This window comes from Onychomys torridus, chromosome 3, assembly GCF_903995425.1.
Source record: "Onychomys torridus chromosome 3, mOncTor1.1, whole genome shotgun sequence".
Lineage (NCBI taxonomy): Eukaryota > Metazoa > Chordata > Mammalia > Rodentia > Cricetidae > Onychomys > Onychomys torridus.
Genome location: NC_050445.1, coordinates 31,970,204 through 31,987,640, shown reverse-complemented (window position 1 = coordinate 31,987,640; position 17,437 = coordinate 31,970,204). Strand labels below are relative to the sequence as shown.

General features: G+C 46.8%; 1 protein-coding gene across 1 annotated transcript in view; it reads right to left on the bottom strand.

Annotated features, from left to right (window-relative positions):
- Positions 1–17,437, bottom strand: part of Kiaa1549 (KIAA1549 ortholog) — a 123,560-nt gene that overhangs the window by 39,957 nt on the left and 66,166 nt on the right. The window contains 5 exon segments of the mRNA XM_036181813.1: positions 3,157–3,341; positions 9,681–9,858; positions 12,763–12,911; positions 14,042–14,101; positions 15,945–16,128. Coding sequence (XP_036037706.1) covers positions 3,157–3,341; positions 9,681–9,858; positions 12,763–12,911; positions 14,042–14,101; positions 15,945–16,128 — 756 coding nt within the window.

The window sequence follows — 17,437 nt, the reverse complement described above, 5'->3', positions numbered from 1 at the left end:
CCCTCGTTATCCCAGGGACAGGCGACAGACCCTTCACCACAGCTGTGCAGCCTCAGAAGAGTGGAGAGGTTTGTTTTAGACTAATGGGGCCCAGTCACAGTCTTCCTACTGCAGACCCATAGAAGCCTGCACAGAGGGCTACAATGGCAGCCAAAGAAGACACGGTCTTGCCTCTGATGCTGTGAGCAGACAGTCACTTCCTTGGGGTCCTACCACGCAGATCTTTGCGGCAACAAGGCTGTTAAGTGTGTACGTAGAGACCCTTGCAGCCCCTGAAGAAAAAGAACTCCCCAGGCTGGAAGTTCTATTTGGAACGATTCATTTGATTTATAGCAACATCTGCCACATGGAAATGTCACAGACGTAGAACTGAGAGGGGAAAGCTTGGGGGATACCCCGTTTTTCAGCTTAAGGACGCTGAGCGCCGATAGTGTATAGTGGACACAGCTTCTACAAGGAGTGTGTATGGCAGAGACAAAGAACAGAAAAGACGCAAACATACAGCCCTCTCTACGGGTTAAGTCTCCCTGTAACAACACTCCTTCACCAGAACAAAACATTTTCCTACCCATTGTTGGTCTGATTTCATGCTGCGACTCCCTGAGCACCATGGCAGGCACCTTTTCCATATCATCTGTTACGGTAACAATAACAACTACAGACACCAGCAGACTATGCAAGAAAGGGCGGATGGGTGGGAAGAGAATGCTTGGGTATAAAATGCTGCTAGCATACTGACAGCAATAAGTTTGTGATATAATTAAGACTTTTTATTAGATTTAATTCATAAGAAAACAAAACACTCTTTCTTTACTATTATAGTTCTATAATAAATTTAAAAATGAAACTTACTTTCTCATTTAGGAGGCTGAGGTTTGTGATATTTGTTTTGCTTTTGTTTTTCCATGGGTTATGTGTGTGTGGTATGTGGTGGATGCATGTTCACATGTGTGTGAGTTGATGTTGGCTGTGTGTGTGGTATGTGGTGGATGCATGTTCACATGTGTGTTGAGGTTTGATGTTGGCTATTTGTGGTTGTGTGGCTGCATGTGTACATGTGTGTGGTATGTGGTGGTGCAGTTACATGGTGTGAGGTGTGTGGTATGTGGTGGCTGCATGTTCACATGTGTGTGAGCTGATGTTGGCTATCTCCCCGATCACTCTCAGGCTGGGTCTCTCCCTGAGCCCAGAGTTCGCAGATCCGAGTCTAGGTAACCATCTTGTACCAGAGAGCTGGTCACCTCCTCAGGTGTTCTGGGATTACAGACAGCACCCCACTCCCCCAGTGTTTATGTGGGTGTGGAGGATCTAAACAGATCCTTATGCTTTCCCAGCAAATGCTTTCATCACTAAGCCATCCCCAGCCCGTTTGGTTTTGTTTCTAGAAACTGTATAGTCCCAGCTGGCCTCGAATTGTGATATTTCTGCCTTCACCGCCCACTGCTGGGACTGCAGGCATGCACCACTGGGTCTGGTTAGTAGATTTTTTTTTTTCTGAGACCATCTGAATAAAACCAGAAGGTTACCATGGCAATCTTTGATTTCTTGCTCTTTTGCCATTTGCTTGATCTTATCACTTTCAGAACAGAGCAAGCCTTCCAAGATTTACATAGTAGGGCATGTGCTAATAAATACAGCAGACGGACTGCACAGGCTGCTGAAATGCACGCTGGTCAATGGCTGCTGCCAGAGGCTTCCTCTGGAATGCAGGCAAAGTTTTCGTTCACACCAGGTGAGCTGCTGGATGATGACCCCAAGCCATTTTCTTTGCTATGAAAGCTCATAACAAAAATCACAGAAAGTCCCAAAATACTCACATAAAAAAGAATCGTTATTTCTACAAAACTGAATGCTTGGAGAGACAAATGAAAAGTTGGGGGCTGGAGAGATGGCTCAGCGGTTAAAAGCACTGGCTGTTCTTCCAGAGGTCCTGAGTTCAATTCCCAGTGACCACATGGTGGCTCACAACTGTCTGTAATGAGATCTGGTGCCCTCTTCTGGCACGCAGGCAGAACACTGTGTGTGTGTGTGTGTGTGTGTGTGTGTGTGTGTGTGTGTGTGTGTAATACTAATGATAATTTATATATAATATTATATATTATTATTTATAACAAGTAATACAATACATGAATGTTAAAAAGAAAGGTGGGGAGCCAAAAACAATAGCTATCAAATAGGTGAATCAACTTAAAAAACAAACAAATGGGAAGGAAAAATAAAGACATTAAAAAAATAAAAACAAAAAACCATGAGGGAATTCCACAGGGGCCTGGGAAATGTGGAAAGTTACCTCAAAAAAAAAAAAATCTAGAGAATCTGCGACTGCGATTCCTTGTCCTGATCTAAGGAACAGCAAATGAAGAGCAGCTCCCGCAGTCCTCCCCGGCAGACAACCACCGGCCGCAACAACAAAGTGGATCTGCTGGAAGACTGAAGGCCGTCATGATACGGAGGTTTAAAACACCTCGGACCAATTTTTAATGCTTAAATGGGCACTGGAGAGATGGCTCTGTGGTGAAGATCCCTTTCTGATCTTCCAGAGGACCAGAGTTTGGTTCCCAGCACCCACACTGGGTGGCTCACAAGCACCTCTAATTCCAGCTCCACAGGATCCAACATCCTCCTCTGACCTCCTCAGTCACGAGCATGTGTGTGCGCGTGCGCACACAGACACACACACACACACACACACACACACACACACAGACAGACACAAACACACACACACACACACACACACACACACACACACACACACACACACACAAATGGGTTCCCAACATGGACAGAAAGAAACTAAGAGCCATCTAGTGGATGGATCTGTGTGAGGAAAGATACACAGATCGGAGGGAAGCTGCACGGCCACTGCTCTTCAAAAATCGCCAGAGTGAACAGACCACAGTTCATTCACAGGATGAAGTGATCTACTGAGCCTCTCCAATTAAAAGCACAGTGGACCCCAGGCTCGCTTTGCATCGGTTTTTACAGGTCTTGTTCTTGGGATGTATTACCAATACAGAGATCTGGGGCCATGGCAAACAGACATGAAGACAGAGGACCCCATTAGACCAGACCCTCCCTGTCCTTCAGCATCCCAGCCTGGCCTTGTTTCTGCCCCACGAGGATGCTCACGTGGACACTGAGGTGGGGGCTTACCTTCTGCCGCTGCTGTATGTTGGCCACCGTGTCAGGCTGAAAATCTAGCTTGTCTGTGCGGCACAGCTTCCAATAGAGGATGACGACAATCACGGTGACCACTAGCACTGGGATGACCACGCCAACCACGACCCATAGGTTGCTGCTCTGGGACTCCGGGGATGGCCGCTTCACTCTGTCCATAGCTGCAGATGAGCAGAGGAGGAAGAAAGTCTCTCAGCAACACGCTCTTCACGCCTTTGCTGGACAGAACATGCCTTCCTCCAAGAGACGCGGACGTTTGTCATACAGCCCACACCACGAAAGCAACCAGACATATTCGAATGTTGCACGAGGAACACACCAGGGGTCACGATGGCCCATATGGTGTGTCAGAGGACAAAAGTTGGGTCGATTCTAGTCTCTTGTTGTCTAGTTTATTCTTGCTGCTCCATAACGTCTCATAAAATAGTTCTGTACAGCCTCATTCAAAATGGTTCTCTTCAAATATGAGAAGAGCAGCTACAAGACACAGCTGTGAGCATTGTATCCAACAGAGCAGGAATGACCCCCCACTCCCCCCACCCCCGGGTCTCCAGAAAGAATGTGAGCTGGAACTTGGAGATCTGGGAAGGAAGCTCTTCCCCACTCTACCAACTCACTTCCCTCTGTGTCCTTACCTACAGATGTTTACTGATGGTGCCAGACACCATTCTAAAGGCTAGGTGTGCTGATGTATTAGCAGACAAAACCCCTCAGGTGCACTGTTTCTAGTGGCTGGAGGGGAAAGCTACCAAGCAGTGAATCCCCAAATAATCGTGTCTGATACTAGTGCTACCTACCAGAGGGAACAGCCAACGTGTTACCGTTGTGCAATAATCTTTTTGTACACTGTGAAGATGTATTGCTCTGATTGGTTTAATTAAAAAGTTGAACATCCAATGGCTAGGCAGGATTTCTAGGCACAGAGGATGCTGGGAAGAAGAAAGGCAGAGTTGCACGCCAGACAGGAAGGAAGCAGGAAAGTGGGGTGGACAGGACGCAGATGAGGTAAAGGAGCCTCGTCTGGCAGCACACAGAAGAATAGAAACAGGTTAAGTTATAAGAGCGAGTGGGACAAGCCTAAGGTACAGGCCGAGCTTTCATAATTAGTAATAAGTCTCCGTGTCATTACTGGGGGTGCTGACAGTCCCAACAAAAATGTCCAACTACAAGTTACAGCACCACATCAAAGGCAACTGGGCACGCCCACCACAGCACCTGAAAACACGTCAGAGACGGTGCTGTTCCTAGCTGCTCTTACCACGATCACAATGGTGGAAAGCCCACAGCCATCCACGTGTGAAGGGGTCAACAACATGTGGTATAGCCACACAGCAGAGCACTAGTCAACTTAAAAAGTGGGGCACTGTGGAGCTGGCTCATCAGGTGAGCATACTCACTGGATAAACAGCAGGACCTGAATTCAGACCCCCAGCACCCAGGTCAAAGAAGGGCGTGGTCACAGTCCCACCCGTAACCCCAAAACCCTGTGGCGCAGAGACAGGAGGATGGCTGGGCTTAACAGCCACCAGCCTAGCTCCAGGTGCAGTGAGAGACCCTGGTGGAGAGTGACAGCGTGGGACACCTATCTCACACACAAACACAGAAGAAAAAAGAAGACAAAGAAGGGACCCTCAAAACAGCCATGACCGGAATGGACTCTGAAAGCACGCTCTTCGAGAGAAGCCAGACACACAAGGACAAGCATTGTACCACCGAGGCACCTACAACAGGCAAATGTACAGACAGAAGAAAACTGGCTGCCAGGACCCGAGGGCCACCGCCTAACGGGCAGAGCTTCCGGACGCAGTGGTGAGCTCTGGAAAAGAGGAGGAGGTGGCTGCAGACACTGAGTTCAGCCAATGCACTCGTTCATACGTGTCAAGATGGTTTTGAGAAGGTCAACAGGGTACATATGTATTTTTTCTTTCGTTTTTTGAGATTATAATTACATAATTTCTCCTTCCCTTTCCCCTCCAATACATGTACTTCACCACCCCACTCCCCACAAAGAAGACTCTTGGGTTTAACTAAAGGGAATGCTTGTTAGAAAACTGAAGTCTGAACATGGGGTTTCAAGGTGTTGTCTTCCTCTCCTGTGACCTTTGAACCCTGGGAACATGGATCTTTTAATGGAAACTGCTTTATTAAAGGTGTCCATTATTGGACAGCATTAAAGCGAACTGTACTCCTTTGAAATGGCCTGTCTGCACCTACAGCCGTGACCACTCACTGTAGCCTCTCACCTTCCACGCCTCAGATGACCCTGCATGGATCCTTCTGCTCCCACCCCTCCCCAGTTCCCTTCGCTAGCCGATCCTCTGCCCTGTGTCCTCCTCATTCCTTGCTGATCCTTTACACTCCTGGTGCCTTACTGCTCTCTTAAAACGCACGCCCCTTCATCCATTCTCAGCCTTAGATGCAGTACAGCTCCTTCTTGCTCTGCTCACCCCAGCTTCCAAGCACTGTCTTTCCAAGCACCCCTACATTGTGATTGGCAGGGACTAAGCTCTCAGCTCCTTCCTGTCACGGTATCTAATTCCTGCTCCAGGATCAAAATATGTCTGCTCAGAGACGGAGCAACAACACAAAAAGATTATATTATTATTATTATTTTGGATTATTTATTTTTATTTTAAATGTATGGGAGCTTTGCCTGCACGTATGTCCATGTAACACATGTGTACAGTGCACTTGAAGGTCAGAAGAGGGTGTCAGATCCCCTGGAACTGGAGTTACAGGGGTTGTAAACTGCCATTTGGGCGCTGTGAATCCATCCCGTCCTCTGGAAGAACAGCCTCTTAACCACTGAGCCTTCTCTCTACCCCCAACAAAAAGTCTTAGAGAAGTTTATGTTTAACAGGGAGAGAACAAGGTCTGTATTTTAAAATGTGGCCTGGATGGAATTTACATTAACAGCTCACGCTGTCTAAGCACAAATAATAGATGTCAACAAATAATGTTGACAGCTCAATGGAGGAGCTGAGAACTGGTATTCTTCTGAGTTCTAATCTAGGAAAACCACAGAGAGGCAGGTGTCCTCAAGGTCTCTTTGGCTGGCCCTGGTAGGAAGTGAGGCTTCTTCTACCAACCCTGAAATCCCAGGATGTTTGCCCATATGGCCTTGAGTGGTCCTCAGGTCAGGTGACTCAAGTTAGGACCCGTCATAGACAAGGAAGGAGAGGGGAACAAGACCAGGGTTAAGTAAGCTTTTAATGAAATGAGCAGAGTGCACCTTGAGACAGGAAGGTGGGCAGGTCAGAAAGACACGACCACTCTAAGTTGCTGCTCTCAGGGCGTTTACTGAGAGGTCAGGCAGACCCAGGCGGACACCGTTGCTAGGTGAGGACACAGAGCCCCATGAGTATGGAAACCAGGCTAGGCCTTTTTGGGTCCTTGCACATGCACGTTTAGTATGGAAAGCCCCATCACGAGGGATGATATACATGTGTGCTGTGTAGAATTCACTGTATGGACTAGCTAAGCTGTAGAAGCCCTACCATGCACAGGCAGGCCTGGAACCCCTGTGCAGGTTCTGTAGGAGTCATCTGAACTTGTTGGGGGTCTCACGGCATGTGTGTGGTCCAAGTCAGCGTGTGTATTTTAGATGGAGGAAATGGCTCACCACATTTCGCTGTTTTTAATCTACCTGCTCTCACTCCTTCCTGCGTTGGTTTCTAGCTTTGGGAACAGCTAGAAGCTACTTGTGGATTTCTCATTATTTAATAAAGCCAGCACCGGCTAATCTTGTAACTCTGTGGTCAGTGACAAGCACTTGGAGGATTGCTGACTTGCTTGGGTAGGCCAATATATGAAAATCTGCACCGCCACCATTTCCTAACTCCCTACCAACCCCCACCAGAAAGGTGCCTGTATCCTCTTGAAAGCAGGCTTGTATACACCACGGAGGGAAGCAGCTCTCTCATTGCCTGCCCCTGGTTCTGGATGCAATGTTAGGAAGTGCTTTTTTATGATTTCCTCACTGATTTGAAACAGACCCCACTACGCAGTCATCTCGGGCACACCAAACAGCCTACTAACAGTATCAGGTCATCTCTCCCACCACTGTCCATCAGATGAAGGACGTGCACACAGCACCCTCATGCTGCTTAGTCCAGGGACAAGGACTCATTCCCCAAAAGCCTCCTCCAAAGGGGAATGTCAAAGGGACTGTTTAAAAGCTGGGCTGGAGACACACCTCGGTGGTTAAGAGCACTTGCTACTCTTCCAGAAGACTTGGGTTTGGTTCTTAGCATCTACACAGTGGTTCACAACCCTCTACAATCCAGTTTCAGTGGATGTAATCCCCTCTTTCGACCTCTGTGGGTATTGCGCATATGTGGTACACAGATATCTACACAGGCAAAACACCAGTACATGTAAAATGAAAAAATAAAATTAAAGAAAAGGTTTAAAGCTGCATTGTTGACTCTATCGGAGGGAGCAGGGTCCAACAGCTTAAAGCTGATATAACTGAGCCGCAGTGTTCCAGAAGTTGGACCTGAAGGATGTGAAGACAGAAACCGGAAGATGCCTGGGGGTGGATCGCCTCCGTACAGAACATCCTCATCTATATGGCTCTGCTGGAGTCACTCCATTTTATCTTAGAGATGTATTTATTCTTATTTTATGTATATGAGTGTTTGCCTAGATGTATGAATGTGCCCTGTGTGTTTGGTGCCTGCAGAAGCCAGAAGAGGGTGTCAGGGTCCCCTGGAACTGGAATTATGATGGTCATGAGGGTGCCTGGAACCGAACCCAGGTAATCTTCAAAAGCAGCCAGTGTTCACAGCCATCTCTCCAGCCCTGTTACTCCGTTTACATGAAAGAAACTGGGTATTACGTGAAGACTGAGAGTCACATAGAACACCTGTTATAAAGAAGCTGGCTAATGATTGTGTCCAGAGTTGTAACTGACGGAGTGGACATAAAAGTTCTACTTGTTACAGACAAACAAGGCTATAATTGACCTCAATAATGAAATACAACACTACCTGAGAAGTACAAAAACATGTCCTGTGGTCATAGCGTGCCCTTACGTCTGTGACGCTTGGCCTCTGTGAGTGTTGATGGATTGTAAATTATGCCAACTCCACTTTCTTACAAGTGTTAATTACAAGTTTATGTCTGAAATGGGACTGTCTTCGTGGTCATTCCTGATTGCATCTTTACATCTGTCTAGGGTATATTTGTGAAGAGCCCATTTTATGGACATCAGCATGCATCCACAATGACATTTAAGCACAGGTCCATCAGTCTATGTTTTCAATAAACACATGGATGAAGGGAAAAAAAAAAACTTGCATTGTCTCCTACTTCTCCTCAGTGAAGTTCTTCAGTCCTCCTCTGCTATTAAGACATCTGCCTCTCCCTCTCCTTCGGGGAGCAGGTTTTCCCACACACTATCAAGGCTGCTCTGGATCATGGAGGGAAAACACCACGCGAAGATTTACAGCAGTCTGACTTGTAAAATCCTATTCACAGAGTTATTTTCTCCATGCTGCTCCCCATGTCTTCATTTTCAGTACACACCCCAAATCTGGCATTTGGAAAAGAGGCATTGAGAGCAATCCTGCCAGAGGACAGGGCCCAGCACCTTCCAACAATAATAAGATCTAGCAAACACGTCTTTCTGACTGGGGAGCAGTGTGAGGCAAGGGTGAGGGAGAAACACACTGAAGAGAGAGTGAGGATCAAGGGGCCCTTTTGTGCTAAAAGACCCCGAAGGAAGCCAGTCAACCTAGAGGGCACCTCCCAGCTTCCTGAGTGACTCACGGTCACCACCAACACGCAGGGTGTGACATGGAAGGTTTTGGAATAAAAACAGAATAGGTACATTATTTTACCTAAGACAGTTTTTAAAGTGAAAACTAGTACAGGGTAGGGAAAGGGTGTTCGTGTTGATATAAGGTCCTGTGACTCACTAGTAACTCCATGAATATGAGGTGTGAGGTAGGAAAAACAACAGCAGTAGCCACAGACACACAGATGGAAATAAAAATAAAGAGGGTTTCAGCAAAGAAAGTACAAATAAAGCCATGCAAGCCTGATGTCCTGAGTTGGAACCCTGGAACCCCATAAAGATGGAAGGAAAGACCTGAGTCTACAAAGTTGTCCTCTGATCTCCACAGACTCACCACTGCATGTATGCATGTGTGCACATACACAGAGTGTATATTTTGTAATTTTTAATAAATAAATTTAAGAAAAATATAAGAAAGTCTCGCAAATGGACATCAACAACCAGCTTCTCCCCTAAGCACCACTTCAGGACAAGGTTTTGTTTTGCTTTTTTTTTTTTTGGTTTTTTGAGACAGGGTTTCTCTGTGTAGCTTTGTAGACCAGGCTGGTCTCGAAGTCACAGAGTGCTGGAATTAAAGAGGACAAGGTTTTAAGACATAAATCTACACACAGGTCAGAATGTTGTAGTTCAGAGCTCTCTATCAGAACACAAGAGGCTTTGGACCCCAGCATGCTCGGCAGGGTAAAACTCTTGGACTTACGCTGGGCAATGGCGCCTTGAATCCGGTAGCCTAAGATGATGGCCGCTCTCTGAAGGTCCACCTTGTTGATCAGATCTGAAGACTCCGCTGCACTGAGTCTCTCTCCATCTTGATTCTCCACAAAGTAGATGAGCTGCACGGGATTGTCGTCTCCCTCCAGCCGGGACACGTTCACTACCTGCGACAGATGGAGACCCTCAGCATCAGGGAAGCTCACACTGCCAACGCCCCTTCTCAGGGCACTCAGTCCCTAGTGTGTGACTTGGGATTTGTCCCAGCCCTCTTCAAAAGCTCACTACCACATCTGGGGTCCCAGAATCTCCTAGGTGCTCTTTACTGGTGGAGACAGAGGTACAAGGAAAGAATAGCAACTATACTTTGTTTCAACGTCTTCTTTGAGACAAAGGGACCAACAGAATGCATAGAACAGCACCAGACAGTCTGGAATTGTACCAACAACCTCCAACAAGCCATGGAGTGCACCTATACTTCCACCTTCTAGACCAGAAAGTCTGGGGAATATAGGAGCTAGTTTCTTCTCCCAGAAATCATTCTCAGTGGTAGCCACTTCGATTAAAGACTGAAAGCTAACCAGTTTAGGAGGAGCCATAGGAAGGTCTAACTCCAGCATTCTTTCTGGATGATGGCTAGTCAGATTTATATTGGGAACCACAATATACAAGGTATCTCTGAGTCAACTACTTGGGTGACTAAAAGTATGTGTGTATTATACAAATTATGTGGCCCAATGAAGGAATTTTGAAAAACACATGTAAAAACCTATAAAGAATAAAATGAAAAAACCCTCTTGAAATTCAACCAAGACTTGAGCATAGTTCCCTGTGAAAATTCTGTATTACTTCAGGATTGTTCTTCAAGTTCCTCTCTACAGCTCCTTTATTCTTTACTTTTCTTTTCTTTTCTTTTTTCTTTTTTTTTTTTTCCTTTGGTTTTTCAAGACAGGGTTTCTCTGTGTAGCTTTGCGCCTTTCCTGGATCTTGCTTTGTAGACCAGGCTGGCCTTGAACTCACGGAGATCAGCCTGCCTCTGCCTCCCGAGTGCTGGGATTAAAGGCGTGCCCCACCAGTGAGCCACCACCGCCCGGCCTCTACAGCTCCTTTTCAGAGCACATTTTTATATTACTAATTTTTTAAACTGCTGGAGGACATTCCAATACATTCAGATATACTCTGATTCCTAGACAGTTATATGTTGGCTCAATATTTTCTTATCTCTTTTGTTAACTGGGAGGGGGTTGAAACAAGGTCACACTCTGTACCCTTGGCAGGCTTGGACCTCGCTATGTAGACCAGGCTGACCTCTAACTCTTAGACTCACCTGCCTCTACTTCCCTAGTGCTGGGACTAAAGGTGTGCACCACCATGCCTGGCTCTTTTATTAGTTTGTAAAAGTGCACTTGTTTGTGTGTGGACACACGCATCCCTCCCTGTTGTACAGGTGGAAGTCAGATGACAACGTGCCGGAGTCGGCTCTCCCCTTCTACCATGGGAGGCCTGGGACGCAAACTCAGGTCGTCAGACTTGGTAGCAAGTGCCATCTCACGAGCCCCTGTTCAGTGTTTTCATTTTCACAAATAAGGTTCAGGTAGAGAGCCTTGTACTTCTGTACACAACATCTTTTGTAGAGACTAGAAACAGAGAGCGGCCTCCGGGCAATCCGTCAGGTGGCATCGGTCTGAGGAAGCTTGGTTACCTTCCACAGATGCGATGTTCCTACCTTTAGAAGCTTGAGTATCCAGTTTAACACCTGATCAGCCAGGTTCCTGGTGCTCTGTAACTGTTTTACATGCACACTCGGCCCTTGTGAAGCCATGGGCTATTGGATGAGGCAAGGCCTTCATAATTCATCTTAACGTTTATTTCGTTGTATGCTTATTTAATTAATGGTCATTTATTAGTGCTTTTTCCTTTCTTTTTTATTTTTATTTTTTTCTTAGTATTTGGGACTGGAGAGATGGCTCAGTGGTTCAGAGTATGTATTGCTTTCAGAGATCTGAGTTCAAATCTCAGAACCCACGCCGGGCGGTTCATAGCCAACTGTAATTCCAGCTTCAGAGGCATCCAATACTTCTGGCCTCCCTGCGGGCCCCCGTACTCACATGCACGCACCCTTACACACACAAACACACACACACATACACATAATTAAAAATGATAAGACAAATGTTTAAAATCTTAGCACTCTGTACGCTTCCCCAGTGTGACTGCACCTGGCAAGAAAATCATTTTGGGAGCCTAAGAACCGTGTTTCCGGGTGGGAAGAGAAAGCAAGGCTAAGAGGGACGCATCTGGTGAAGGCGCTGGTGGACAGGGACACACTAATTCTAGCCAAAACTGGCTCCCTGACCTACCCATGTCACTTCTGTATCTTGTTCTCACACCCCCGCCCCGCCCACCTGTCACCCTTCACTGCTGGGTTTCACCCTACTTCTGGGTTTCTGAAACGTTCTGTGAACCCCATTTTCTGTGATCTCCAAGCCTGGAACTGATTGGTAGAGAAAGACTCATACCATTCACACAGAGACAGGAATTAAACAGCAGCTCCACCCCCAAAGTTCTGGGAGTATGTGCGTCTTTAAATAGGTCAGTTTTCAGTTCAAATAGATCTGCTCCTGTGGTCTGCCTGCCCGGTTCCCAGAGAGAAGCTGATTTGGGTAAACAAGACAACCAGGTTGGCAGGAGTGGGATAAGATGAGAAATTCTGCAGAGAGGGCAGGAAATACCCCTCTGTCTGCTTATGACTCCCCCATCAAGGATGCATTTCTAAAACGCCGCCAGTACCATAAAACAAGGTCAGCTGCTGGTGACTTTAAAAGTTACTCTTCAGTAAACAAAGCCTTATGATGACACAGGAACCCAGTGGTAAGTTTTCTACCATGCTCCCTGCATTCTAGGGCTAGGCCAATGAATTGCTAAGGGTTCTGTCTGGACTCTAAGTCGTCTTTGCAAGGCTGCCATGCTCAGCAGAACAATCAGTTCATGGTCAGGCTTTCCCCATTCGCATGAAAACAGCAGATTTCCTGGGGCTATTCCTCTGCTCCCTACCCTCCTTGAGCGAGTACCTGGACCACACTGTTCCCAGAGGCCACTGTGGCCCTCCGCCACATTCTTCTCCTGGTGGGCACCTCACTGAGCAGCTGGGCCAGTTTACGCTCCATCTCGGCTGGAAACACTTCATTATGGAGCTGCTTCTCCACGACGCCCAGGAGGACTGTGTTCAACAAGAAACAATGCACTCAGTGCAAGTCAGCATAGACAGTCGGGGGGGAGGGAGGCAGGGACCACAGGGTGTGTGCACATGTGCAAAATCCCGTACAAGATTCCCGCAAAACACTAAGTACTAGACGGGAGACGTAGGGAGGGAGAAACTCTATGGGAACAGAGTAAAGGGCCCTCGAAGGGGCCCGAGTCCATGGCAAACTGAGGAAGAGGAGCCTCAGGAACTCTGCAGTGGGAGCTCTGAGCACAGAGCATCTAACAAGATCAAACAAAGGGTCCCTTCAGTCTGCGTGCGCTACTTCAAACTTCTAGACCGTCTGAGTTCTTATCTTGTCTTTGAACACAGACTTAGTTTCCCTTAAGGAGAGGGGATCTGCCTGCTTCTTGCTATCTGTATCAGACAAAAGCATCTAAACTGATAATCGGCTTATCCTCCCGTTGATGGGGAAACAGCCAAACTGGTTTCAGCTCTCTCTGAGGTCCAATGCCAGGCAAGTTACTCAACACTCTGAGGTCTGGAAGCCAGCATCTACACAATGTACGAAGAGCTGAGCCCACACAGGCTTCAGAGCCATAAACGGTGACTGTCCCTACTTAGACATTCTCTTTCCATATGACCGGTCACATGCTGCTGGCACACTGGTACCTGGGACTCTTAGAATTCAGGGGCCAGGTTAGAGAGCCCTGCACTGAAATATGACATCCTCAGTCTAAATACAGGGCCCTATCTGTGGGTGTATCAACCTGGATGTGCCCACATCTATCTAAACACCTGACCCTGGTTCCCAAACTAGCAATACCCCATCTAGCAATACTTTCAGAAAAAAAGTATTTTCAGCTTGCTTCTGAACTTCATTCTACGTCAGTCCAGGAGACAACTGCGGATTCTGGGTAGACTCTGGACTTGATGTATGCGTTTTAAAGGAGTCCTTTCTGTGCCATAACTCAGTGGGACACATTCCCATAGCCCAAATCGAATCCCTTTTCTCATTCATTCTCTGCCAAGAATTTAAAGTACATCTTGTCCTCAATTTATGAATCAGGAAGAGTGCATCATTCCCCCTATGCCCTCACAGACTTCTTACTGGAGAGGTCCCCAAACATTACATAAACTGAACATACCTGTTCTGACCCAAGAGGACTTCAGCAACTGAGATAAGTTGAGCTGTGGGTACTGGAAGGCTATGAAAGGCAGGAGTCGGAGAAAAAAAAGACTGTGAGAAACATGTTTTCACTCAGGAAGGCAAGTATTCTGAGAGCACGGGGTAAATCATAGCGCATTCATTACCTTCCCTACACTATAGCACTCTTCGAGACCCCCAAATACCAAGAGTATGAAGATAGACAGGGACTAGTTTCTGAGTCCCTAAGAGAGGGAAGGAAAAAAGGAAACAACAGGGCTTCTCTGGCCTTATCACGGACCACTGCGCCACACACAGGTCACTGCAACGTCTCAAAGCATTTGTAAGCTGTGTTCTTCAGAGCCAAGAGCTTTCTCAGCAATGTGTCGGGGTAAAGTGAAGCATGTTCTGGCTTGCTGGGGACTTGTCTCTGGATGCTCCTGCTTATTATTTTAGCTGTATGTACATTTACTATACAAAAATAAAAACTGTTTTATATAAATAACTTCATTACGTCTACTTGTCTATATATATTTTTTATGATTTATATATTTTATTGATTCATTTATTCATTCATTCATTTATTTATTTATTTTGAGACAGGGTTTCTCTGTGTAACCCTGGCTGTCCTGGAACTTGCTCTATAGACCAGGCTGGCCTCGAACTCACAGAGATCTGCCTGCCTCTGCTTTCTGAGTGCTGGGATTAAAGATGTGGACCACCTCACCCCGCTTTGTGGTTCATTTTTAATCATGTGTGTTTGTATGTCTATCCGTACACATGTGAGTGCGGGTGCCCACAGTGTCCCCTGGAGAAGGAATCACACAAGAGCACCATGTATGTACTCTAATCACTACGCCAGGCCTGCAGCCCCACCTTCATATTTTATAGCTTCTTCTTAACTTAATTAATAATATATTGAAAGCCATTAAGAAACATGGTTTAGGATACTTGGCTGGTCCATTTCCAAAAAGAATTTTATTTTATTTATTTGCCTGCCCTTAACTCTGGGATGTACTCCTTTCTACAGACAAATCCCCCTCGTCTTCTCCAGCTGCCTGGCAATCTGACTGCTTCAACCAGGAAGGCTGTTTTCATTTATTACTTTTTTATGCTTTTTTTTTTTTAACTTAATGCACAGTAAAGTTCACTCTTTCTGGCATCCGGTTTCATGGGTTTGGGAAAATGCCCCATTGCATAAGCATCACCAAGTGAGGACCCGGAAGTTTCATTCCCTAGGCCCCCTCCCCAAACCCACCTCCACTCCCCTTTTGCAGATGAAAGTCCTCTCTACCTTTACCCCCGAATAGCTGTTCCCCATCCCTATGGCTTCCTGTTCTCTAGAACCAGTACACTGTTTATAGTGCCCCTTTATTCTCAAAAGCACACAGGAAAGGGAGGCACAGGGGCCGAGATTTGCTGAGCCTGCCCTGGCTCGGCTTGATAAGTCCTGATTTTATTCAGGAGTTCAGTCAAATATGTCCTGTGGGAAAGAAGGTCCAGTGAACCTACTGTGTGTGATATTACGAAGGAAGGTGCACAGCACTACACGTTCATTTAAAGAAGTTTAAGGAAAAATCCTCTCGCCATCTGGATGTCACTTACTATGAGCCCCAAAGCACTCTAGAACAACTGGGTCTCTCTTTCTCTCTTGTTTTTTCAAGACACGGTTTCTCTATGTAGCCCTGGATATCCTGGAACTCACTCTGTAGACCAGGCTGGCCTCAAACTCAAGAGATTCACCTGCCTCTGCCTCCCGAGTGCTGGGATTAAAGGTGTGCACCACCACTGCCCCGCCAATTTGGTCTCTTTTTAAAGTTAAAGATATTTTAAAGTAGAGATCTACCCACAAAAATACTGGCAGCCCCTTCCCCGGCACTCCCAAGGAGCCAGGAAGTACTCACGTTCTGCAATCTGCAGCACTGGGTACCCCAGGTAAAAGCTGAACTCCACCACCGTCAGGTTCCTGAGCAGATCGCTCACCTCTGAGCCATTCAGGAAGCCTTGCATGCCTTTAACAGCAAAGATAATATTCACTGGGCCTCTCCGAGGAGCTACCCGTGAAGAGCCAACGGTGACATTCACAATCTGAAAGAAGATCAGAAGACACCTTTAGAATAAAACATGGAGCTGAAAGCCTGACGGTGGTATCTACCACGAGTTCTCCAATCAGTGTTCTTCAAAGGCGGAAAGTGAAAAGATGTTTTATTTTTTAAAGATGGTGTCTCACTAGACTGTCTAGGCCGGGAACTTCTTGCCTCAAAGTGCTGGGATTATAGGTGTGTGTCTCCAAGCCTAAAAAGAAGGTAAACCTCTAAAAGGAGAGGAGCTGGCTTTCCAACCTTGTTCCTTTTTTTTTTTTTTTTTTTTTTGGTGAGACTTTAAACACTGTTTACTGGAAATGTCTTTTACATTAAGTGGTGAATTGAACGCATGCACCCACAGCCCCTCCCCCTCCAGCCCCAAATCCTACAAAGAACAGTAAGTCGAACAAAGGGGATAAAATCCACCACCGCGCTGAGAAGGGAAGAAAAACAGAAGTTCTGTCAAATTTCTAAAAGGCGGAGAAAGGACAGGATGGCGCTGAAATAAACCAGGACCAAGAGAGCCAAGAGCCTGAACACACACAGGCAAAGGCTAAAACAGTCTCATTTTCCCGCAGGAAGGCTGGGGAGGCCCCCTGGAGAGAGCTGAAGACCTGAGACCAGAAGTAGGTTACTGAGCAGGAATGGTTCAGCTCATTAAGAGGAGGCAAGCCAAGAGTAAACTGAAGCCTCCCTCTTCCTGCAGAACCCACACCCAAGCCCCAGCACTGCCACCTCCCAGAACAGCCAAAGAACTGCCCTCAGAGGAAAACGAGCCCCTCCCAGAGGAGACCAAAGGCCTCCTGTGGATTAAGACCCTCAGCAAGGAGGGCAGATGGATAACTCCAGTGTACACCAGAGCTTACAAGAGATAAAAGGCAGTCTGTGCCATGAAAAACACTCATGGGGCTCCATCCCCAGAGGAGGGCCTCCTGAGCTTGACACAGGGCAGGGCCAGCCTGCCTATTTCCTCTCTGACCACAAGCTGTGCAGTGTTGCACGTACAGAACACCGCACTCCAGTGTATTCTGATATAGCCTACCAGAGCTCAGATGCTCAGATGAATTCTCCCATCAGGAGACAGGACTGGCGTAGAGGTAGCCTCTGTAGCCAAACGGGACAGCCAGGCCAACAGCTGTAATTGACCCCAATCTCCATCCCTCATAACCAACCAACCTCCTACCAACCAACAGCCCCCAAAGACACAGAAAAACAGCACAAAAGCAAAGGACAAAGACTGGCATATAGAACAATACTACAGAGGAAACGGACACAGGAAGAACACAGAAGAAAAACTTCTGAAAATCCTACTT